The 24,365-nt window shown below is 36.1% G+C and overlaps 2 protein-coding genes across 2 annotated transcripts; one reads left to right on the forward strand and one right to left on the reverse strand.

The window, feature by feature from the left end:
- Positions 1-4,378: 4,378 nt before the first annotated feature.
- LOC133300187 (uncharacterized) lies at positions 4,379-5,681 on the reverse strand. The gene is made up of 3 exons (XM_061499697.1): positions 5,582-5,681; positions 4,687-4,748; positions 4,379-4,579 (listed from the first exon to the last, which is right to left on the reverse strand). The coding sequence occupies exons 1-3, from the start codon at positions 5,676-5,678 to the stop codon at positions 4,379-4,381; spliced, it is 360 nt and encodes a 119-aa protein (XP_061355681.1). The 5' UTR covers positions 5,679-5,681.
- A 5,007-nt stretch (positions 5,682-10,688) lies between these two features.
- Positions 10,689-23,818, forward strand: LOC133300183 (transcription initiation factor TFIID subunit 4b-like). The gene is made up of 14 exons (XM_061499694.1): positions 10,689-11,556; positions 11,646-11,751; positions 12,205-12,758; positions 12,955-13,050; positions 13,161-14,081; positions 15,644-15,750; positions 15,856-15,943; positions 16,053-16,188; positions 16,310-16,365; positions 16,446-16,502; positions 16,581-16,721; positions 16,866-16,931; positions 17,004-17,268; positions 23,460-23,818. The coding sequence occupies exons 1-14, from the start codon at positions 11,518-11,520 to the stop codon at positions 23,630-23,632; spliced, it is 2,805 nt and encodes a 934-aa protein (XP_061355678.1). The 5' UTR covers positions 10,689-11,517; the 3' UTR covers positions 23,633-23,818.
- Positions 23,819-24,365: the final 547 nt, after the last annotated feature.

The raw sequence follows: 24,365 nt of genomic DNA on the forward strand, positions 1-24,365 counted from the left end.
AGATTTAAATCCTGATTTTAACTACCATGGTCAGGTGGACCGTCTCAAGGCCCGCTTGGTGGCTAAAGGTTATACTCAGGTATTTGGCCTTGACTATGGTGACACATTTTCTCCCGTGGCGAAAATGACTTCTGTTCGCCTCTTTATTATTATGGCAGCTATTCATCACTGGCCTATGTATCAGCTGGACATAAAGAATGCTTTCCTCCATGGTGATCTGCGGGAAGAGGTTTATATGGAGCAACCTCCTGGGTTTGTTGCTCAGGGGGAGTCTAACCTAGTTTGTCGTCTCTGAAAATCCTTGTATGGTCTCAAGCAGTCTCCCCGGGCTTGGTTTGGAAGGTTTAGCACTGTTGTACAACAGTTTGGCATGACTCGAAGTGAGGCTGATCGCTCAGTCTTTTATAGACACTCTGATTCAGGTTCTACTTATTTGGTAGTATATGTTGAGGATATCGTCATTACAGGTAATGATACTCATGGCATAACTAAGATAAAACAACATTTGTGCCATCATTTTCAAACAAATGACCTTGGAAGACTCCGATATTTCTTAGGGATAGAAGTGGCCCAATCCAAAGATGGCATTGTACTATCACAGAGAAAATATGTTATGGATATTCTTGAGGAGACAACATTGTTGAATGCTAAGCCTGTCGATACTCCTATGGATCCAAATGTCAAGCTTTTGCCAAATCAGGGGGAGCTATTTTCTAATCCGGAAAGGTATAGAAGATTGGTTGGGAAACTGAACTATCTCACAGTTACTCGACGAGACATTTTCTTTGCAGTCAGTGTAGTAAGTCAGTTCTTGAATTCTCCCTGTGAAGATCACTGGAATGCAGTAATCCGTATCCTCAAGTACATCAAGACTGCTCCTGGCAAAGGTCTTCTCTATGAAAACAAAGGTCATACCAGAGTTGTAGGATACTCAGATGCTGATTGGACAGGTTCTCTTATTGATAGAAGATCCACTTCTGGGTATTGTGTATTCGTTGGAGATAACTTGATTTCCTGGAGAAGTAAGAAGCAAAGTGTAGTTGCTAGATCAAGTGGTGAAGCAGAATATCGCTCCATGGCCACAGCTACCTGTGAACTCATCTGGTTAAAACAGCTACTGAAGGAACTCAAGTTTGGAGACACTAGCCCAACATCTCTCATTTGTGATAATCAAGCTGCTTTTCATATTGCTTCAAATCCAGTGTTTCATGAAAGGACTAAGCACATTGAGATAGATTGTCATTTCTTTAGAGAAAAAGTTCTCTCAGGAGATATAGTCACTCGTTTTGTCAACTCAAATGATCACTTAGCTGATGTATTCACTAAGTCTTTGAGAGGACCTAGGATAGACCAGATATGTAACAAGTTTGGTGCATACGATCTATATGCTCCAGCTTGAGGGGGAGTGTTGCTGTACATAGTATAGAAGTCCTACATTGTGTATATGTCTTTGTATTTCTTATTTGGTTTAATATATAAATGAAATCTCCTTCGTGTAGTTGACACAAGGATTACAGTCAAATGCCTCTTGTATTTCTGATAGTTAACAATATCTATGTACTACTGGTAGTATATAGTGTAAATTATACACGTCACTTTTTTTTCTTCAGTACAAAAATAGCGAAGGTGACATACTTCTATTGGCTGGGCACACCTACGTCGGTTGTATTATAGATTTTTTGCTAAAAGTGATGGGCTACAATTTTGACAGAAGACCACTTCACTATTGTGGGCAAAAAAAACAAAATATGCTTATTAATTACTTCATACTATTTAATTTGGTTAATACGATCAGACATTCGGCTCAGCTTACTACATTAATCACTAGAGAATGTCGCTTGGATTGGATAAAAGGAGGAGGAAATTTCTGAAACAACCAACTAAAGCAACCATGATTTTCCAACTAACACCAACTCTTTCATAATGTGGATAATTTAGTAATAAAATATCAATAGTAATAGACTAAGAACCCAATTAATGGTTGCTACCGGAATATCTTCTAATTAACTCAAATTGACTAATTACCCACATCTTGCAACATAATAATAGTAACAAATAACAAAAACAAATATACTTTCATCAAATTCAAATATAATTTTCTCCTCACCGATTAAAGTATATATTTTTATTTAAGTATAACTTTGCCATTTTCCTAAACTTTGTGAGTTTGAAAGCATATCAATATGACTAGAATTACTAAGGAGAACTGAACTGATTTGACTAAGAGGTTGAGCCTATCGTGAGAAAAGGAAAATAAAACCACATGGGCATAGAAAAGTAATATATGCGTAATTGTTAGTTTAGAGGTCCACCTAAAAAGCGTGTGTTACTAACATTATGATTCGTTAAAACCAAACTCAAACTACGAAATTACATTAGTTAGAAGTTCTGAAAGCATCATTACTTGAGAAACACTTCAAACAATAATTAAAGAGTCTCTAAAAAAGTGACTTTTCCTTAACCTTAATAAATACTGTTTGCGAACTTAAACATGGTCCCATCCCATTGATATCAGTTGGATAATTGAGACGGCACGGTAGGGTTTGACCCTACAGCTGTCATGTCTTTAGAAGACCAAGTCACCAAGACCTGCTAGGTACTATTTGAGAGTCAAGAAAAGCGAATGAGAAAAGAAGAGGCAACTTGATGGGATGGGAATTGATGGGCCTCTTTACTTATAGCATTCATTGTGGCTGATGACATTTTTTGGTGATCAAACTATATGAGCGGCAATAATTTTAGCTTAAGCAACAAGAAACTGAGCAAAGTCTAGCCCAAGTATGGTATCATTCTAACCATTTAATGACTAGAAGTCCTATTAGATTAGACAATGATCATCTTATTATATTTGACTTATTTTATATTATATTTCTAGCATTCCCGAAAGATGAGAGCTCATTGAGTTTGATACGAAATGAATAATGCAAAAATTTATCTATTTGTGTGTTAAAGAAATTCTACAATACCTTTTTAAAGAAAGGTGGACGATCATTTTAAACAACCATCGAGCTCTCAATCACTTGAATCATGGAAATTTTGATACCATATCACACCACTAATTAAAGAGTCCCAAAAGTTAGGCGATGTGAGATAAATGATCTTATATTTATAACAGATATTGTGTTAAGAAATCATCTAAAACTAAGGGTTTATTGTGTGTCCTTTTAAAGGATGTAAGTTATGTCATTTCAGTGATTTATAAAAAGTCTGACCGGTCATACTTTGTGTAAATCTGAAAAAAAAAATTTACTTTACACGTCAGCGATGTGACTGAAGAGAGAAAAAAAAAAAGTAATTTTTCATATTTACACAATGACCCGGTCAGAGTTTGTGTAAATTACCTAAAAGAACACAAGCTTGTGTCCTTTTAAAGGATACTTCATTTTTCCTGAAACTAAAGTTGTTATATGTAGGGGTGTGCAAAATAACAAAAAAATTAAACCGAATTATGAATCGAACTGAATTGCACTTAAAATAACCAATTTTTAAAAATGAGTTCATGAACCGAACGAGTTTCTAGAATCAGTTTAAAAACCAACCGTTTTGAACCAAACCAAACCGTTTGTGAACTGAACTGGACCATTTTCGAACCAAAACAAATTGATTTTTCTAACTTTATTTTTTATATTTTTAATTTTTTTTTTCAAAATAGAGTCAACTCGAACTTAACCGAAACGAACCATTTTCGAACCAAACCATTTAAATCAATTCGGTTCGGTTCGAACCATGCACGTCCCTACAGTGATCTGCAAATCCAAAATCATTTTTATCACCAACGCTATCATTAAAAGCCTTCATTGTCTCCTTGATGATCTTGTGCAACTAAAAATAAGACAAAGCAACCAAAGTTACTAGCTATCCCATGTTGATAGAATTCCAGATAAAAGTAGTAGTTGTCAAGGGTAAAGGCTGGCTAGCTATATCAGATTCGCCAGTTTAAAAGTATGCTTCCATTGCTTTTGGGACCATCTACCTCTGTTTTAATGAGAAACAAACAGTTAAGAAAAAAAGGAATCATTGCTAAAGTTGCATAAACACTAATTAAAATTAACATAGGGATTCGTATGATCCTTCCAAGTACATACAAGGCCACTTAATATGATGCTAAAAGCCACATTTTTTTTTTTCACAACAAGCACATGAGAAAACAAGGATTACAGAGCCTGCAAAGCAGAATAAGCATGAAAATGCACAAAAAGCTGACTAAACAACCTGTCCAAACTAATGAGCATGAGAAATGCTAACAACATACTCTTTTGAACATTCTTTTTTGCCTAATAACAGAGACTGCGTTAAAAAAGAGTGTTCAAAAAGGGTGTTTAGCAGCATTCCTCTTTTGAACATAGCCACTAGCATTCTTGAAGAGTAAGGTAGGTGGTTACTCAGAATCTCCAGGCTTAGGATGATTATTAGGTGGCGGAGGTTTTGGAATATATGGCATAAGAGGAGTTCCATGCTCAATAGGTCCTGGATTTACACTGGCCTTGGCACTTGGTACAGGATCAATGGGATTGTAATCATCTAGAGTCACGTGACCAATATCACCCTTATTTTTACTTCTTATATTACTGCCATTTTCCTGAAATTTTATGAAAGAGAACACTTATAAGATACAATTTAACTGAAATAAACTGTCATCCCATTATAATTAGGTCCATTGATTATACTATAAGCATCAATACATACCTTCAATTTCCTGCTTGTTGCAATCAGTGTTGTTCTATCACCACAGTTGGTAGCAACCAAATCTGGGATGGCATTAAAAATGTAAGACGAGGTAAATACATGAAGGCTTCACATTGTTAAGAATCTAAACAATAGAAGTATCTAATAAAATCTACTCTCGTTAGGCCAGCAATGTAATTAATGCATGCAATATTTGAATTGAATTACACTATAAGCATAATCAAATGCGGAAGAAGCTAAGAGGAACTCAATCATCAAGTCACTTTAACCAACTAGTATGAAAGATACAACACCTAATCGAGTCTTATATTTGACAGAATGTCCAAAACAAAAGAAACGCATTAAAAATAGGTGCAAACTGGAAAACTAGAAAATACATTTCACTATGCTCTGTCAAATCAGAAATTTCTTGTTCCATTTGAAAGACTCAATTCTTGAGCTTGAAGATTTTGCGGAAAATTGTCTCAAGTCAGTGTTTTCTGTTAGAATCAACATAATAATAACATAAACAAATAGTAAACTACGGAAAATCACACACATGGGAAACAAAAGTTATCTTTCTTTGTACCCAAAAAAAAAAAAGTTATCTTTCAACAAAAAGAATTAAAAATTCCGAGAAGAAATTTTTTCTCTCAAAGGGTGTGGATTGGAAACTGACATCCCCAATGCATGCAACCTGTTCTCCTCAAAGATCAAGTGAAAAGAAAATTTTAGAGGAAAAACAATGCTCAAAACATTCCATGGGTTTTTTAAATCATAAACTTGACCTTTAAGTAGGGATAATAATGACATATTTGACTAAGACTGAAAAGAATTCCGTTGTTGGAATAGATATGATTTTCTCAAATGAAATAAAGAATGGCAACAAAAAATAATGATGGATAGAAGATATTACCGGGAAACCAGGAGGCACCAGTGGGACTTAAGAAGTTAAAGAATGTTAACGCTGTCCCAACCAACAAGAACAAAGCACAAAAGCCAGAAACCTTCATGATATCAATTATTGCTTATCAGTTATAACAAAAAATAACCTCAAGTGAACAATGTCCTGGATTTGGAGTGACTATTATCACACTATACTAAGTTATAATAACTTTCTCCAAAACAAGGAAGCAAGAAGCGGGTTCTGGTCACTGCAGATTAATGAAACCAAAGTCTACCTCAAAACAAGTAAAAGATAATAAGTTTGAAGAGGAGAAAGATGAGCTTCCCAAACAAAACCCAACCATGACCATCAATGTTTTTTGCATTATTTTATTATTAAACACTTTCGTATAGTTGCTTTTCTGTCAGCATAACGTGACCGAGGGCTCGCATTTCACTACAACCTTTAGTGACTGCATTAAAGACTGATCAGACTCTTCATTCCCCATTGTCATGCACAAAAGCAATAACATCTGTACAGGTCAGCAATGAATGATATTGAAATCCCATGCTGCCCTTTATTACTTCTACTTACCACGATTAACCCCCCCCCCCCCCCCCCCCCCGTTATTATTATTATTGGTCCATAGTTTTGGTGTTAATTTTTTCTTTCCACTTCTGTGCCAAAACAATCATAATCGTATTCATTTTCTTTCTTCTTCTCGGCAAGTAACAAGCGTGCATGTTTAAAATTATTATCCATTTATTTGTATTGTTATCTATTCCCATTATTCCTAAAATACCAATATAACTGTTCTGACAGAGATGTCCAGGCCCGTGGCTGGTATATTTTATGTAGGATTTATGTGTCCTCTCTCAGGTATATATGAACGAGATACCCTTTAATGGTAGGCTAATCACTATGCACAATAATAATCGACATAGTCAAGACGTGGAGTCGACATAGTCTAAGACGTAGGGTGTGTGCACAATGACAAGCTAAGAGAGAGAAGGTTGTGAGAGTGTGTACCTTATTAGTTTAACCCTTTATTTATAGAAGGGTTACCTGATAGGAGTGTATTGTCGAGCCTCTTAAGAGCCTGTTTGGATCCTCTTATTTTTAAGCTAGAAGCTAAAGCTAAAAAAAAGAGCTTAAAAAAAGAAGCTAGAAGCTGTTTGGAAATTATATAAAAGTTTTAGCTTAAAAATGACTTAAAATCACATATTTCAAGAAAATTATCTCTCTCTATCTTTATCACTCTTCATTTAAAAAAAAAGCACACAATTCAAGAAAAACAGATAAGAGATTAAAAAAAGCTCCTCCTAGGAGCTTTTAGTTTTCAGCTTTTTTCTTCATTATAAAAAAAAGAGCTTTTCGTTATAAGAGTTTTTCCCAAAACCTGTTTGGCCTAGCTTATGCTTATAAGGAGCTTCTAGCTTTAAAAAAAGAGGATCCAAACAGGCACTAAGAATATTGAAGGCCCAAGTTCAACTACTTAGCTGTCTGGATAAGATTGTCATTAATAAAAGATTCTCTTCATTTTGTGTTGTCCTTTATTGATCCTTCTAGAATATGGACATTTGTCATGTACATAACAATAACTATTTAAAACAAAATAAATAATGCACACTAATACCTGTTATAAAAATGTTCAACATCTATGTACCCAAAAAAAATGTTCAACATCTTACATAATTATCATCACAAACAGATTATTTTAATATGTAATAATACATAATTGAATTATAACAAAAAGAAATGCCACGTGTTAGTTTAGTATAAGATGAGAATTTGATGTATGAGTAAGTAAATTTTCACATATTTGAATCTTAATTACCAAATTTCTTGAAATCAACTTATAAGAATTATTTTATAATTTTTTGTTTCAACATAAATGACCAATCATTAATGGGATTAAAAATACATTAAAAAACTAACCTTAAAAAAAAAACAAGAAAAAATATTGACCAGCATATACTAGTCTTATTTACTTATAGGAGAATTATTTTTTTGCAAGCGTAGAATCTAAAATTTAAATTAAAAGTTTAAATATTTTCTTTCTGAACCGCTAAATTTCAACGAGTTTGGGCCTCGCACAAAACAACACTGGTTTTCAAAAATGAAAACCTAGGCCCAGAGGCCCAAAATAGGAAGGCCAAGAAAAGGGCTAGAAAACTTGACAAGGTGCGCAAGTTCATTTGTTACAGGGAAATAGATGTATCATGTTGTAGGAATTTGGTTGTGTCATGCTATAGACACAATCAATGTGGATCCCACCACTTTTAAAAAATAAAAATTTCTCTTCTATCAAACATTCCCTTAAAGCTTTGTAAAAAATGCATATAACAAACGGAAATAGATGTATCATGTTGTAGGAAATTGGTTGTGTCATGCTATAAACACAATCAATGTGGATCCCACCACTTTTAAAAAATAAAAATTTCTCTTCTATCAAACACTCCCTTAAAGCTTTGTAAAAAATGCATATAACAAACGGAAATAGATGTATCATGTTGTAGGAAATTGGTTGTGTCATGCTATAGACACATGGATCCCACCACTTTTTTAAAAGGAATTGGTGGGATCCACATTGATTGTGTCTATAGCATGACACAACCAATTTCCTACAACATGATACATCTATTTCCGTTTGTTATATGCATTTTTTACAAAGCTTTAAGGGAGTGTTTGATAGAAGAGAAATTTTTATTTGTTTAGAAACAATAGATTATTGGAATATAATAGGAAATATATTTTGCTGGGATGTTACTAAAAAGTTGTTTGGTATAGCTAAACTTTCCCGGAATTTTGTGGTTTATTTTACTGAGTGTGTGTTTGGTTGATTGTGAAATATTAGTGAAAATGTGAGGTTATTTTACGAAAATAAGTCCACTTTTACTTTTTAATATTATATTATATTCAACGATAAACATTTGACGAAGTTGTGGTACTTTTTGCTTACAGATAGTACACCAAAAAGCAAAAAAGCAGAACGGACGGATAATACACTTTTTACAGGGTTATTATCGTCCACAATATTGTGGTACTTTTTTTTACTTACCAGTTAAACCAATATACCAACTCATCGATGGAGATATTTTCTTTTCTCCGTACCATTTTTTACACATTACTGCAAAAAAGGGACAAAATCGATCCATAGAAAAGTGTTCTGTTTCGCGCTACCAAACATGGACTTCCAAATTTCCATACCTAGCTTTCCAAGAAAGAAAAAAAAATCTCAGTACCAAACGTCCTCTAAGTTTTTCTCATAAAACTTTCAAAAATGTCTCTCAAGCCAACCTTACCTCTATTCCACAACTAATACATATATAGGGAAGGAAGAAGGTTATAGGGCCGACAAGTTGTAGTACAACTTGGTTTCAACCTCCCTAAGTGTTGGCTGATTGTGAGCCATTATTTGGTCAGCAATGGGATTGAAGTTTTCTTTATTCTTTTACTTTCTCATATTGTATCTAATGTGCAAACAATAATTGAAATTTGCAGCTTCAAGGAGCACTAGGATTGTGAATACACTAACAAGGCCCAAGCTAAGAAAATGATGTTTCAAAATAAAGTTTCATATAAGAAAATCATCATAAACTTGAAATTTTTTAAACTCGGTACAATAGTCTATATCGGATGAGCAAAGATTAAAGCAGTGTACCTGAGGTTTAAAGCAGTGTACCTGAGCATATTTGCAATAGCAATGCTCCCATCTTCTAGATGGAAGCTTTCAACTTTCTTAACTTCATCCTATGCAAATTCATCACATAGGAAATTAATAGACGATTCACAACTTCAAATCCATGGGACATGTATAGAAAAGCCACTGAAAAATTGAGCATGGTTTGAGATGTACTTATAATCTGAAACAAATAAAAACTAATATGAACTTAATCTTGATGTACTAGTTAGCATAAAACTTTTTATGCTACATCCGATTCCAATCATGCATTAAACCTTTGCAACTATTGAACCAATGTATGTAACAAAACTCTGTATTGCACAGCCCTTGCATGGCTTCTGAGTTTATCCTCTTAAGATCACCTGTACAGACAGCAATGGCATACTAAGGGTATGATAATTAAGGAATAGTATTCAGGCAGTAATGTGACTCAGAATCAGATTACCTAAGGGCATGAAAATTAAAGTCAATCATGATTTTAAGCCATCAAAAAAGAATAGCATTACACAGATACTCACCTCTGTACTCTTCAAGTTTTGGTAGAGTCACAGTTCCCTCAATACTTTTTTTCTTTCTTTGATTTTATGTTTTTTTAGATGATTTTCCAGTCCCAATTGCTGAAAAAAATAGAATACAGAAAGAGTGAATAAAATATAAACAATATTATGTAAATTGCCCATTTCAAACCGTAAACACTGTTCCTTCTCTTCTTTTACTTCAACCTACCTTCTAACCTGATGATGCCTCTAATGATTTGTAGCTTCTTCTTATTTATTTATGGAGGTTAAAAGCATTCTCAATTAATTAGCATAAAGTTTATCTTAGACACCAAGAAAGAAAAGCGACAGCGAGATAGATAAATTATAAGATAGAGAAAAATCGAGGGTTGCTATGTGGAACCATTGATTTATCTATTTAGTTTTTTGTTTGGTTTTTAAGTTTTTTGAACTGTTTGTTTGGAACCACAATTGATTAATGTTCTTAGATTTGAGTAACATATTTATAGTATTATTCTTTTACTCAGGTATTCTTTTGTAAATTAATAATTAACTATTTTATTTATTCTAAAATATTATTCAATTAATGTTTTCATAAGAAATTAAAAAATTTACGAAATATTTTTAAAATTGAAACAAACATAATTTTATTTAATTAAAGTACCTTTTACTGCATAATTTTTTTCATTACAATAAATGAAAATATTAAAAACCAAGATTAAAATTTAAAAAATAATTAAGACTTTTTATTTTTTGAAGGAATGTTTTTTTTCAACAAACAAAATAATATTTTTTTTTTCTATAAAACAACAAATATTTTGAAATAATGAAGTAATTAATTTAATTAGAAATAGGATAATTTATCCCATTTAATTATTATAATTTCTTAAAATTATATCAAAATTAGGGGACCAGTGAAATTTGTTGTTCGGGCTTGTTTCTCGAGACCAAGTGCGACTCTGTTGCCATCTCTCTCTCTCTCTCTCTCTAAAACTTGTCTCAAATCTCTCTCTGTGTTAACTATAATCCAATGTCAGTGATATGTAGATGTTGAAAGGGAGCCGTTGCGGATCTGAATTTTGTGTTAGGGTTTAAAAAGGTTTTTTTTTTTTTTTTTGTTTCTCTTTTGTTTTCTTCAACGGCCACACCATTTACCATTCCCTTCACTGCATTGAACGATATATAGAGTTTGTACTTTTTAAATTATGCCTGGAATGTGTTATTTTTTATTCCTTTTTATTATCTGTTAGAATTGGAAGTTCTCTCAAGATGTTTTGTACGATGGAGTGATTTTCTTATTGGTGTCTGAAACACAATTGTTATATAACAATCCTCATCTTATCAATAAAAAGAAATTTTTAATGCAACATCCTTGGAGTGAAACTGTCCGTATAGCTAGTATTTTTCAGGCGTGGTTATTGATTTTTATTAAATTTTAATGAAAGTCTATTTCCGTTGTTTGTAAATTGGCACCATGTGTTTGATGAATTAACGAATATGTATTTTTTTTTTTAGTTGTTTCATCCGTGCTAGCCCTTGAACAACCCCTAATATGAAATTATGGAAGCCTGTGAAATTAATTGAATTCTATTATGTAGTTATAAATGTTTTGGTACAAGTTAGAACACACTGTGAAAAATGCTTATAGCCTAATACATATATGGTGATGACGCCATTTCAGTTCGTGTGCTTCCTTTATGAGCTAAGATATGGTATGAAGAGAAATTTCTGAACTCCTTTTGGTTAAATAGAACAACCAAGATAACAAGTGCAGTGAAATTGCTATGGACCCGTCTATTGTGAAGCTTCTTGAAGATGATGAGGTTTTCTCCTTTTCTTTTGAGAAAATAGATATGGTCTTATACTGAATTGGGGCTTAGCTTATCCTACCACCATGTTTGGATGTTCACAGGATGAAACAATGCATTCAGGGGTGGACGTGGAAGCCTTCCAGGCTGCCCTAAATAGAGATATTGGAGGAGCTGCGTCTACTTCTCAGCTTTCTGGTTCAGATGCAGGTGTCCCTCAATTTCGTTCATTATTTTCTGAGTTCAAGTGTTCAATACACTCTCACTCATTCTGGTCATATTTGATTTCTTTGTTGCCATTGCTTATTTTGCTATTCAGATTCATCTCTTCTTCAACCATTGTTTGAGTCCATTGTGTATATGTAAAAAATCAAAATGATCAAAATAAACTTCATGTTTGAAAGGAAGAATTTGCATCTGTATGAAATCTAACAATTCTCTATATACTTTTGTTTATCATATTTTTTCCTTCTAATTCTTGTTTTGTATGAAAGGAAGAATTTGCATCTGATTCATTAGTTTTGAAATATTCCGGGGTCCAGTTTGTATATAGAAGCTGAACCTAAATCACAAAAGTATTAGTTTTAGTTCTAATTGTGTGTTGGGTCATGTGATTTCTTATTTCTCAATTGCACATGCTTTGTGCTGCTATAATTTCTGCAGTTTTGACTCAAGCAAGCAATAATACATTCAGTCAGTCATTACCACAGTGGCCAACTTCTGGTCATGACAGCCGAACTGACAGTCAAAATCAAGAGCCTAAAACTGCACAGCAGCAAGAACAACCTTCATCTGAGATGGAGCTGCAGCAACATGGATCTCTTGTGGAACAACTACAGCATGTTGCTTCTCAGGATGTAAATAATCCTCCTTTGTCACAGAAACAATCTCAAGATGAATGTCACCAAGTGCCGACTGTGCAAGCTTCTCTCCAAAATTCCCAAGTGATTGGAATTCAGAATTCTGGTAAAGATTCAGTCCTTACTAATGAGGTAGTCAAAACTCATAACCCCAGCAGTGAATCTCAGTATGCAAAGCTGCAGCAGATGAGTAATCAACAGGCTACAGTCACTGAACAGCCAAGCAGCCAAACTAACCGTAGTAAACAGGCACCAATGGGTAAACAGGTACCATTTGGCTTGTTGCTACCCCTTTTGGTTCCCCAACTTCCCAAAGACAGAGCCATGCAGCTTCAAACTTTATTTGCTAAATTGAAGGTGGGTTTCTCAAACCAATCTAAGTAGCAGGTCCTTTGGTCCCCCCCCCCCCCCCCCCCCCCCCTCCTCTTTTTTTTTTTTCTTTTTTCCTGTGCTAAGTTTTATTTTTTGTGGTGGTAGGATAAGACCAACTTATGAACAGGTATCACATGCTACTAATTTTCTGTTTTGCCAATTTTGTTATTTTTTGTTCTAGAAAGATGAAATACCAAAAGACAATTTTGTGCGGCATATGAAAGCTATTGTAGGGGAACCGATGCTTAGATTAGCATTAACAAAAGTGCAATCACAGGTAGGAAGAAATCATATTTTGTATTGTATACTTGTGTTATGGTTTTTACGAAGCCAGTTAAACATTGATGTCATGGACATGCTAAGATTCTTTTTTTCCTACTGTTATAGACAAGACCCATTCAAGGACCTGCTGGGCAGCAGCACCCTGTAAGGATGCCAACTGTTAGTTCCAGTGCAAGACAATTGAATGATCCCAATGCTTTAGCGCACATGCATCAGAGAAGTATGAATGCTGCTGCCGACCAATCTCGTATGAATTCTTCAGCTGTCCAAACTGTGGAGAGCAATGCTAGAAAATCTCAGGAATTGGATGTTAAAATAGAATCTCAAGGATTGCAACCAAGCAAATTGCCATCTTCCAGTTCCAATGCTGTTAGTCAAGAAACAGAAAGATCATCAGTTCACATGCAAGGGCTTAATAAGCAGCAGCAACAACATCTACATATCCCATCAGCATATGGAAGTAGTAGTGGTAATTATAACCCTTTTTCTGGGACAACCAGTAATTCTACTTCATCTAGCAAACCGCAAACACATGATTCACACATGAGTCAAATTCCACATCAAAGCATTGGTTCAAATCACTTAGGTGGGGCAACACAGGGTTTGAATGTGATTGGTATGCCAAAAGTTGAACGGCAGAATTCTTTCAATGATCCCAAGAGACTGCCAGGTGGATCTATGTCTACTGCTGTAAATAATACAGCATCTCAACATACTTCTTGGCAACCATCAACAAACAAAGAACAAAATTTGGGCTTGTTATCATCTGTTTCTTATGTCAAAAAGGAACCTGGTGACTTGTCTACTGAGCAGCAACATAGGCATAATTTATCTAAATTGCATGGATTACCTTCTGTTAATGCTGCGCAGATCGAACAGGGTAGTGCTAATCAAGGAACTGTAAAGGATGAGTTTTCAAGAGGTCTTCCAGCATCCACAAGCATGCCACCTACAACATCTACTAGCTTTCTGCCACTCAATTCTGCTTCCCCTTCTGTAATGACTCAACTAGACCCTACTGTCTCGGTAAGTTTGAGACTGGTATACATGATTTTGTCTAAGATATAATGGCTAAATTTTTCTGAATTATATAGTGTCCAAATTTATCTTTGTTTTCTTGGGCAGTATGCATCCCTCTTAGTGCTATGTTATATTGAATGTATATTAAATGTAAATTTATGAAACATTAGTTCCCTTTTTGTATTCAAGAAATTTCATTATTTTTGTTAATTTGTTTATAGCAAATAATATCTTTCACTTATAGTTCTGTGAAACTTTTGTAACTTAGTTTCGAGTAAGCACAGGTAGTTCTCAATCCTCCCTCCCTTTTTTTGGGTAAAGTATTAGTTTTACATTAATGTTGAACTAGGTATCCAAGAACGGAAAAGAATAATTCTGAAATTTCTTTATTGTCAATATTCAAGCAAAAGGTTTTGAAGTTGTGAAAAGAGAGATATTTTTGGACCTCCACACAAACTTACCCCCCACCCAAAAAAAGGTTGATAACCATACTGGAAATAAAGTAGGATAGGAGTATCTCTTCTTAAACAAAGGATGAAATCCCTAACTGGAAAAGTTAAAAATCCCCTTAAAAGCCACAATTTATGAGAAGTTAAGAACCCTAATCAAAATCATCTCCATTCTGTATTTTACTTTCTTATAGATTTTAACTATTCCACATATAATGCAACTGTTTATATATATATATATATATATACTACACACACTCTCCATGTAAGTTGTAGATATATTGCCTCTATATATGGTGAGGTGCTAGTTTTTCTTACACTTGAAAATTCAAACTGGTTTTTTTGATGCTATAAATGGTATCCATAAATTAATACATGATTCTTGCTCATGTTCTGTGTGCCAATTTTTTAAGGTCATGCTTGGCTCAAGTTAGAGTCAAGAGCTACTTGAGCTGGCTCAATGAGCTCATTCAGGTTGCGCCAAGTGAACTCACAACATTAAATGAGCCAAATGAGTGTTAAAAGAGTTCCATATTGCATAAAACTGGCTCAGTACACATAATATACTGTGCAATCAACACTCATGGACCAAAAAATGTTATTTTGTAACATTTTTGTGTGAAATTCTTTGAAGATATGTATATTATGCTAGTTCATGAGCAAATGAGTTGAGCACTGACTCATGCTTAGCTCATATTTTAAACCAGTCAATCATATTATAAGTCATGCTCAATTGTTTTGCTTATGAGCCAAAACTGAGTTGAGTCATGAGCCACCTGTAAGTGCCTTGACTCATTTTCATCGTTGCTGTCTTGATTTTGCACCAAGTAGGACCCATCAACCCTGAATTTCCAATTTTGTTAGCCTTGAGATTTGGCTGTATACCCAACCTATTGTATGCAAAGTTGCTCTATTAGAGTAGTGTATGATTGTATTAATTGTATACAACTATAAATATATTATATACTGCTGTGTAAGTCAATCAATCGATTCAGTTTTCACTCTGAACAATTCAGAGGAATATCTTTTTCTGTCTCTGCACTTTCACACATTTCCTCATACTTTCTGGGAAATTTCTGATTCCATTACATGTTTATAATGATATCTTTAAACTCTCAGATCCCATCAAACGCTTCTGGAATTATTGCAAGGACATCTCTTAAAAAGCCTTCAGTTGGCCAGAAGAAACCACTTGAAGCACTTGGTTCCTCACCCCCTCCTCCGAGGTTATATGTCTTAGTCTACTGGATCATGATTCACTTATTTTTTCGGTCAACTTTGTAATTTCTAACTCATTTTGATATATGCATATTGTGACTGTTATCCTACAGTAAGAAACAAAAAGCATCTGGGGGATCTGTTGAACAAAGCATTGAACAGCTTAATGATGTCACTGCTGTTAGTGGAGTTGATCTTAGGGTATGATACATTGTCATGTTGAACTAAGCCAGATTGCTCAATAAGTAGGGAATGTTTACTCTTCTATTTCAAAATCTGGAGTCATTTCTAATGTATCTCTCTTTTACAGGAAGAAGAAGAGCAGTTATTTTCAGGGCCCAAAGAGGACAGTCGAATTTCAGAAGCATCTCGAAAAGCTGTGCAAGAAGAAGAGGAAAGGCTAATCTTGCAGAAAGCTCCATTGCAAAAAAAGTTAATTGACATTAGTTAGTTTCCTTTTCATGCCTTACCTTTGTCCATATGTTTTAGTTATTTCTTTTTGAGCTTATCTGGATATGTACTAGACCCACGAAGCCTTATATCTGTTTTATGTTGTTACTCTTGCAGTGGCCAAGAGTGGCTTGAAGGGTATGAGCAATGATGTGGAGAAATGCTTGTCACTGGTGAGATTCAAGCAAATTTTCACTTTTCATTTTTTGTAGGTTTGCATGTAATCATCTTATGATTGAAAGTAAATGTTCAGTGTGTGGAGGAAAGGATGCGTGGACTGATAAGTAACCTGATTAGACTGTCAAAACAGGTCAGTTATTTTTTCTAGCTCCTTGTACGACTAGTCTTTCATAGTTGTATAATTTTCTCACAAGAATTTTCCTCCTAGCGGGTTGATTTTGAGAGGACAAGACATCGGACTGTTGTCACCTCAGATGTTCGGCAGCAAATCATGACAATAAATAGGAAAGTAAGGGATGAGTGGGAGAAAAAACAGGCAGAAGCTGAGAAGCTTCGGAAGCTAAATGATGTGAGTTCCAAATCTTGAAATTTTGTTGAATTACTGACAAGATAAAAGGCTTGTCCATGCTCATTTCGCATGCATACATGATTTTCGTATGTTTGCATTTGAAACCTGTGTGCCTATCGTTTAAAATACTATTTTTAAATATAGGTGGAGAGCAATAATGGAGTTGAGGGTGACAAGGAGAAGGATGATGGTCGTTCTAAATCAACAAAGGTATTTATGTCATTCTTATTTCACCTTTATCAAAATTGGAAATCTTTTCTTTTATTAATAATAATGCTGCAGGTGAACAAGGAAGAGGATGACAAAATGAGGACAAATGCTGCAAATGTTGCTGCCCGTGCTGCTGTGGGAGGAGATGACATGCTGTCAAAGTGGCAACTTATGGCTGAGCAAGCCAGGCAGAAACGTGAAGGAGGGATGGACATGTCATCTGGTTCTCAACCAGCTAAAGATGTGAACCGCAAATCTTTGTCAACTTCTGGAAAAAATACGAAGGATAATCAAGAAGGGGAGAAAAAAGGTCCAACCACTTTTCTTGCAACTTCAGGTGAGTTTATTTTAAGCTGTTTATCTAACATTTCAGTTGTCAAATAATTCAACTGCAAGATGGCAGTCAATTTTAGATATCGGTTTCACCAAAGTGGCATCCATAATGCTGTATCTTAATTTATGCATGAAAAAAAATTGAGATATGATAGAAGGAAGCAGGCTCTTAGATTATGTCACATGGAATGAATATAAAACCACTTCCCGTTAAACCCGACTAGCGAGTGTGGGTGGAGGTAATCCTTGTACGCAGCCTTACCCTTGCATAATTGCAAAGAAACTGTTTCCTGGATTCGAATCCATGACTTTTCAGTCATGAAAGAATAGTTTTAACACTGCTCCGGTTCGCCCCCTTACACTTGGAATGAATATACTAATAAAATATATGTTTTGCTTAATATTCTATTTTTTCGGTTGATTTTTTTTTTTTGATAAATATCGAAATGTAGAACATCCTCCACTTCCCACTTCTTTGGGGCTGAAGGGGCTGTATGATGCTCCTGATCGCCTGCCTTGGCCAGTGTCCTGTTGTATGAAGTGTAGAATATGGTATCAGAATACCCACTCCTCATCATCTTCATTATTTGCTTTATGTATAATTGAGGAATGGGTTTTCATTCCAGCATGGGTTTCCATGTTAGTATAGGTCTCCATGCTTTTCTTTATTAAAGTTCTTGTACATTATTGCTGAGTGTATTGATTATAAATACCATAGAGCTTCAGAGAATTCTCTAAGCTATTCCAATATCTCTTTCTACATGGTATCATGAGCTAGGTACATTCAGGAACCAAAACCACAGTGAAGAGAAGAAAGCTTCACCACCGTACATGTTCAAAAGCTTAGAAATTCACCAACAGACCCCAAAACCTTAGTAAATCGAGATGGAAATACTCCCATTCAAACCAGAAATTTCCGACGACCCAATATGGAGCTCCCCACCGGCAGAAAATCCCTCACGCGCCGCCACAGTCAGGGAGTGTGAGGCCCACGCGCAGTCCAACTTCGGGCGAGTGAAGGCCACACGTCGCCTTCCACTGCTCGTCTCCGGTCACCGTTAAGTTCGCCGTGCTCGCCCCAGCCTCCTCTTTCTGTTCCAGTACTGTGTTTGTTTGCTAGTTCCTTTTTTCTCACATGTCTAATTGTTTCTTCATCTCTTTATATGGACGCCATTTTTTTGCTTCCAGTACTGTTTCTTCATCTCACAGGCCAGTAAACATGACATTTTCCTTTCTTTGACTCCATATACCTACAGTACTGAGTTTCTCTTTGTTTTAATAGTGGATCATCCAAATCCACTTCTTATTGTTTGTTTGTCAATCATTTCTGCCTTGTTTTGTTCCTTTGGTTATGTTTTTTCCTGTATTGGAGTAAATATGGCTTCAAATGATGAAGATTTTTTGTTTTAACAGTGGATCATCCAAATCCACTTCTTATTGTTTGTTTGTCAATCATTTCTGCCTTGTTTTGTGCGCTTTGGTTCTTTTTTTTCCTGTATTGAAGTAAATATGGCTTCAAATGATGAAGATTCTTCTGGTCCCAAAGATCCTGTTTCATCCGAAGTTACCAATCCGGTATGTCATGCTCCAGTTGCTTATGCTTTTTCAGGTTCACCAACAATTACATCTGAAAAGTTAAATAGTAAAAACTATTTAGCTTGGTCCTCTTCTGTTGAGTTGTGCTTTCTTGGTCAAGGTCTTTCAGACCATCTTGAAAAGTCAATTTCTGATATTCCTCAAATAGAATGAAGTCAACGGGAAAGGTTTGACTATCAGTTATGTGCCTTGTTATGGCAATCTGTGGAACCCACAATTTTAATTAATTTTCGCACTTTTAAAACATGTGTCACTTTTTGGAATAAAGCTCGCGGCTTATTTGCTAATGACATTCAAAGACTCTATGATGCAGCCCAAAAATTGGCTTCTCTTCACCAAAATAGTCATGATATGACAAGTTTTGTTGCTCAGGCACAGGCAACAGTGGAGGAACTAAGAATGTTTTTACAGGCTGACAGCCATCAAGGCTTGTTGGGAAAGTTGGAAAATCTATATGTAGTCCTGGTATTGCGTGCTATGCATCCTGATTTCAATCACATTCGAGATCAACTTTTGACTAGTCATGAAGTACCCACCATGGACTATCTTACCACTCGCCTCTTGACGGTCCCCAATTCCACTCCTTCAGACCCGCGTCCCAACATAATTGACACTTCAGCTTCCGCTTTGGTCACTAACTCTGGCTTTCGTGGAGGACGTGGAGGTCATGGTGGACGAGGATTTCGGGGAGGGCGAGGTGGTCGTGGTAATCGCAACAACAATCCTCACTGCACATACTGTAAGCGATCAGGCCACACTCAGGAGACATGTTACTCTCTACATGGTTTCCCTGATAAATCTGTCAATCTCACTCAGTCTGAACCTGGTGTAGAAGAAGGGACGAGATTTAACAGATCTGGTGAACAGTCATTTTCTCTTACAGAAAAGGAGTTTCAGGAATTTCTTCAGTTGAAAGCAGCAAAGCCAACTCAATCCTCTACTACCACTGTTGCTCATTCGGGTAATCCTACAGTTTGTATTTGTCATACGGGTAATAATTCCACACCCTGGATCCTTGATTCAGGTGCCTCTGACGATGTAGCTGGTAATCAGTCTCTCTTCTCTTCTCTTTCTTCACCAACTTGTCCTCGTTTTGTAACTTTAGCTGATGGTTCCAAAGTATCTGTCCGAGGCATTGGTGTTGTCTCACCCAATGCATCCATGTCATTAAATTCTACTTTATTCACCTGGTTGTCCATTTAATTTAATTTCCTTGAGTCAGCTTACAAGATCTCTAAAGTGTTCTGTAACTTTTTATTCTGATTCTTTTGTTATCCAGGACCGTGGTATGGGAAAGACGATTGGCATAGGACATGAATCACAAGGACTTCATTACCTCCAATCAACCTCTCATATGGCATGTGCTACTGTGGAATCTCCTAGTCTTCTCCATCACCGTCTTGGTCATCCCAGTTTATTAAAACTTAAAAAAATGGTCCCAGGTCTTGAAAATCTAAAGTCTTTCAGTTGTGAGTCATGTCAACTTGGCAAGCATGTTCGGTCTTCTTTTCCTAATAAGGTCAACAGTCAAACAACATCTATTTTTCCTGTTATCCATTCTGATGTTTGGGGTCCTAGTCGTGTTTCTACACCAACTGGGTTTAAATATTTTGTGACTTTCATTGATGATTTTTCTCGATGTACTTGGTTATTTTTAATGAAGGAACGTTCAGAAGTCTTTCCCATATTTCAATCCTTCTGCAGTGAGATTCACAATCAATTTGGCAAAACAATCAAAGTTTTACGTAGTGATAATGCCAAAGAATATTTCTCTGCTGACTTCTCATTGTTTATGTCATCTCATGGGATTTTGCATCAATCATCATGTCCGTATACCCCCCAACAAAATGGAGTAGCTGAAAGAAAAAATCGTCACCTTATTGAAACTACTCGTACATTGTTGTTGGATGCTCATATGCCACTGCAATTTTGGGGGATGCTGTCCTAACCGCTTGCTATTTGATTAATCGTATGCCTTCCTCTGGTATCAATCATCAAGTCCTTATTCAGGTGTTAGACCCTCAAATTCCTTTGTATACAGTTCCTCCTCGAGTATTTGGTTGTACTTGTTTTGTCCATGATCTATCTCCCAGGCGCGACAAGTTGTCCCCTCGTGCTATCAAATGTGTCTTTCTTGGTTATTCTCGGTTGCAAAAAGGGTACCGGTGTTATTCTCCTATCACTCATCGTCAGTATATCTCTGTCAATGTCACTTTTTTCGAAGACACACCTTACCTCACTTCAACCACTGATCCTATAGTAATCTCTGAAGCTTTACCGGTACCATACTTTGGTAGTCTCCCTTTGTCTTCTTTACAGGTACCTATAGATACTCAGCCTGATCATGAGGAACCCATCGTTTCTCTGCCAGATCATGACCAGCTTGATTCTCCCCAACAACCAATCATCACTTACCAGCGACGTTCCAAGGCAGCCATTCCTACAACCGAGGTAGTCACTGAGGATCCTTATACATCATGTCCTATCCCAACGGCTTTTCCTACTACGGACCTACCTTCCTCTACTGCACCGACATCAACTCCCGGTAAGTCTGTCAGTGATTCTCCTATTGCTATTCGCAGAGGTAGTCGTACCACTCGTAATCCTCATCCTATTTATAACTTCTTGAGTTTTCACCGTTTGTCTCCGTCATATTATGCATTTGTATCCTCTGTGTCCTCTATTCAGATTCCTAACACTGTTAATGAGGCTCTTTCCCACTCTTGTTGGAAGCAAGCTATGATTGATGAGATGACTGCCTTTGAGCACAGTGATACATGGGACTTAATTCAACTTCCCCAAGACAAAAAGGTTGTTGGATGTCGTTGGGTATATGCAGTTAAGGTAGGCTGTGATGGCAGTATTGATCGACTTAAAGCCCGTCTTGTTGCTAAAGAATACACTCAGACTTATGGTCTTGATTATAGTGAGACATTCTCTCCAGTGGCCAAAATGGCATCTGTTCGTCTATTCCTAGCCATCGCCGCTATTGGGCAATGGCCTTTATATCAGCTAGACATAAAGAATGCCTTCCTTCATGGTGATCTAGATGAGGAGATTTATATGGAGCAACCACCTGGTTTTATTGCTCAGGGGGAGTCTGGACTAGTTTGTAAGTTAAAACGGTCTCTTTATGGGTTGAAACAATCTCCGGTTTGGCAAGTTCAGCACAGTTGTACAGAAATTTGGGTTATCTAGGAGTGAAGCTGATCATTCAGTTTTCTATCGTCACACTCCCTTTGGTCGATGTATTTATCTGGTGGTTTATGTTGATGATATAGTGATTACAGGTGATGATAATGAGGGTATTTTGCAGTTGAAGGAGCACTTGTTTCAACACATTCAAACAAAAGATTTGGGACGACTCAAATACTTCCTCGGTCTTGAGGTAGCTCAATCACAAAGTGCCATTGTGCTTTCACAACGAAAATATGCTCTAGACATTTTGGAAGAGACTGGTTTAACAGATTGCAAGCCTGTTGACACTCCAATGGATCCAAATCACAAGTTATTACCAAATCAAGGAGAACTGTATTCAGATCCTGACAGATATAGAAGGTTAGTTGGTAAACTAAACTACCTTACCTTAACCAGACCAGACATCTCCTTCCCGGTAAGCGTAGTAAGTCAATTTATGCAAGCTCCGTGTATTGAGCATTGGGATGCTGTGGTTCGAATCTTACGATATATTAAGAATGCTCTAGGAAAAGGATTGTTGTATGAAAATAAAGGTCATGCTAAGATTATGGGATACTCTGATGCTGATTGGGCTGGATCACCCAGTGACAGAAGATCAACTTCAGGATTTTGTGTATTTATTGGTGGTAATCTAGTATCTTGGAAAAGTAAGAAACAAAGTGTGGTTGCAAGATCCAGTGCAGAAGCTGAATATCGTGCAATGACAAATGTTACATGTGAACTCATATGGGTAAAACAATTACTTCAAGAGTTGAAGTTTGGAGATACTAATCAAATGAGACTCTACTGTGATAATCAAGCTGCATTGCATATTGCATCAAATCCCGTCTTCCATGAAAGGACCAAACACATTGAGATTGACTGCCATTTTATCAGTGAGAAAGTCCTTTCTAAAGAAATCCTCATTGAATTTGTTAACTCAAGCTATCAGCTTGCTGATATTCTTACTAAGTCACTGAGGGGACCAAGAATACAATTTATCTGTGACAAGCTTGGTGCATATGATATATATGCTCCAGCTTGAGGCGGAGTGTTAGAATACCCACTCCTCATCATCTTCATTATTTGCTTTATGTATAATTGAGGAATGGGTTTTATTCCAGCGGTTTCCATGTTAGTATAGGTCTCCATGCTTTTCTTTATTAAAGTTCTTGTACATTATTGCTGAGTGTATTGATTATAAATACCATAGAGCTTCAGAGAATTCTCTAAGCTATTCCAATATCTCTTTCTACATATGGTATGCTTACTGTTGCCAACAAAAACGCTTCAAAGAAGTTTCTATATTGAGTTGCAGGCATGTCGTGTTAGTTATCGGTTTGAATCTAGTAAATTAGTGCTGTTTTGATTGGTTGTGCTATTTTTTCATTGCTGTGTTTCCTATTTTTATTCTTCCAACAGGGGCTGCTCGAAAACATGGGAGAAATCATTCCCTTGCACCTCAAACTAGGGTAGCTCGAAGCATCTCTGTTAAGGATGTAATTGCAGTCCTGGAGAGGGAACCCCAGATGTCTAAATCACCACTCATACATCGCTTGTATGAGAGAATTCATTCTGATTCCCCGGCTGAATAAGGTCAAACGGAGTGCGTTGGTGATCTTGGCTTTCTAGTTTTAATGGTGAGCTTATTATTACATTATGCTTACCAACTGAAATTGAAAGGTTTCCTCAAGCTGGAAATAAGCTGTATTGACGTACACTTCACTATGTATAACCCATATAGTTTACTTGTTAAATTTGATTTGCTCCCATTATCAGTAGGCAAATTTGGAAATCAGTGCAATTAAACAGAAACTCTCACTGTGCAGGCTTTAAGCTACAGTGATGCTACTAACATAACTGCACACCTGGTTCCGTCTGAGTTTTATGTGAGTTTTACTTGCAGCGACTACAACTTGATTTCTAAACGACATTCAAAATGCCCTTTCGATCTTAAAAAATTTGACCAAACCAATCTGTCAAACAATCCAAGCTATTGTGAAGGGGTGGTAGATTGTGAACAATCAAAGTTCATGATCTGCTTAGTCAGTGAATTGATTCTGAGTTTGGCAAGTTTATTGTTAATTTACAACCGTTAAATAAAATTGACTTCCAACAAATCACACGCAAAAAATAATACCTATAATTGAAGTTCCTGATAATATTCTATAGGTAACTTGTATGCATTAGACTTCATATCACCAGGTTAGCTTAGAGATGAAACTCAAGGAGGAGCACTGCGGAGATGTTTAAGGAACTACATTTATCCACAAATTAGTTGTTAAAGTTGAAATCTTTGTATGCCTTTTTGATTTAGCCACAAATTAC

The sequence above is a fragment of the Gastrolobium bilobum genome, unplaced genomic scaffold, assembly GCF_033153095.1.
Source record: "Gastrolobium bilobum isolate Gb01-03AN ecotype WA unplaced genomic scaffold, APGP_CSIRO_Gbil_v1 utg44336, whole genome shotgun sequence".
Lineage (NCBI taxonomy): Eukaryota > Viridiplantae > Streptophyta > Magnoliopsida > Fabales > Fabaceae > Gastrolobium > Gastrolobium bilobum.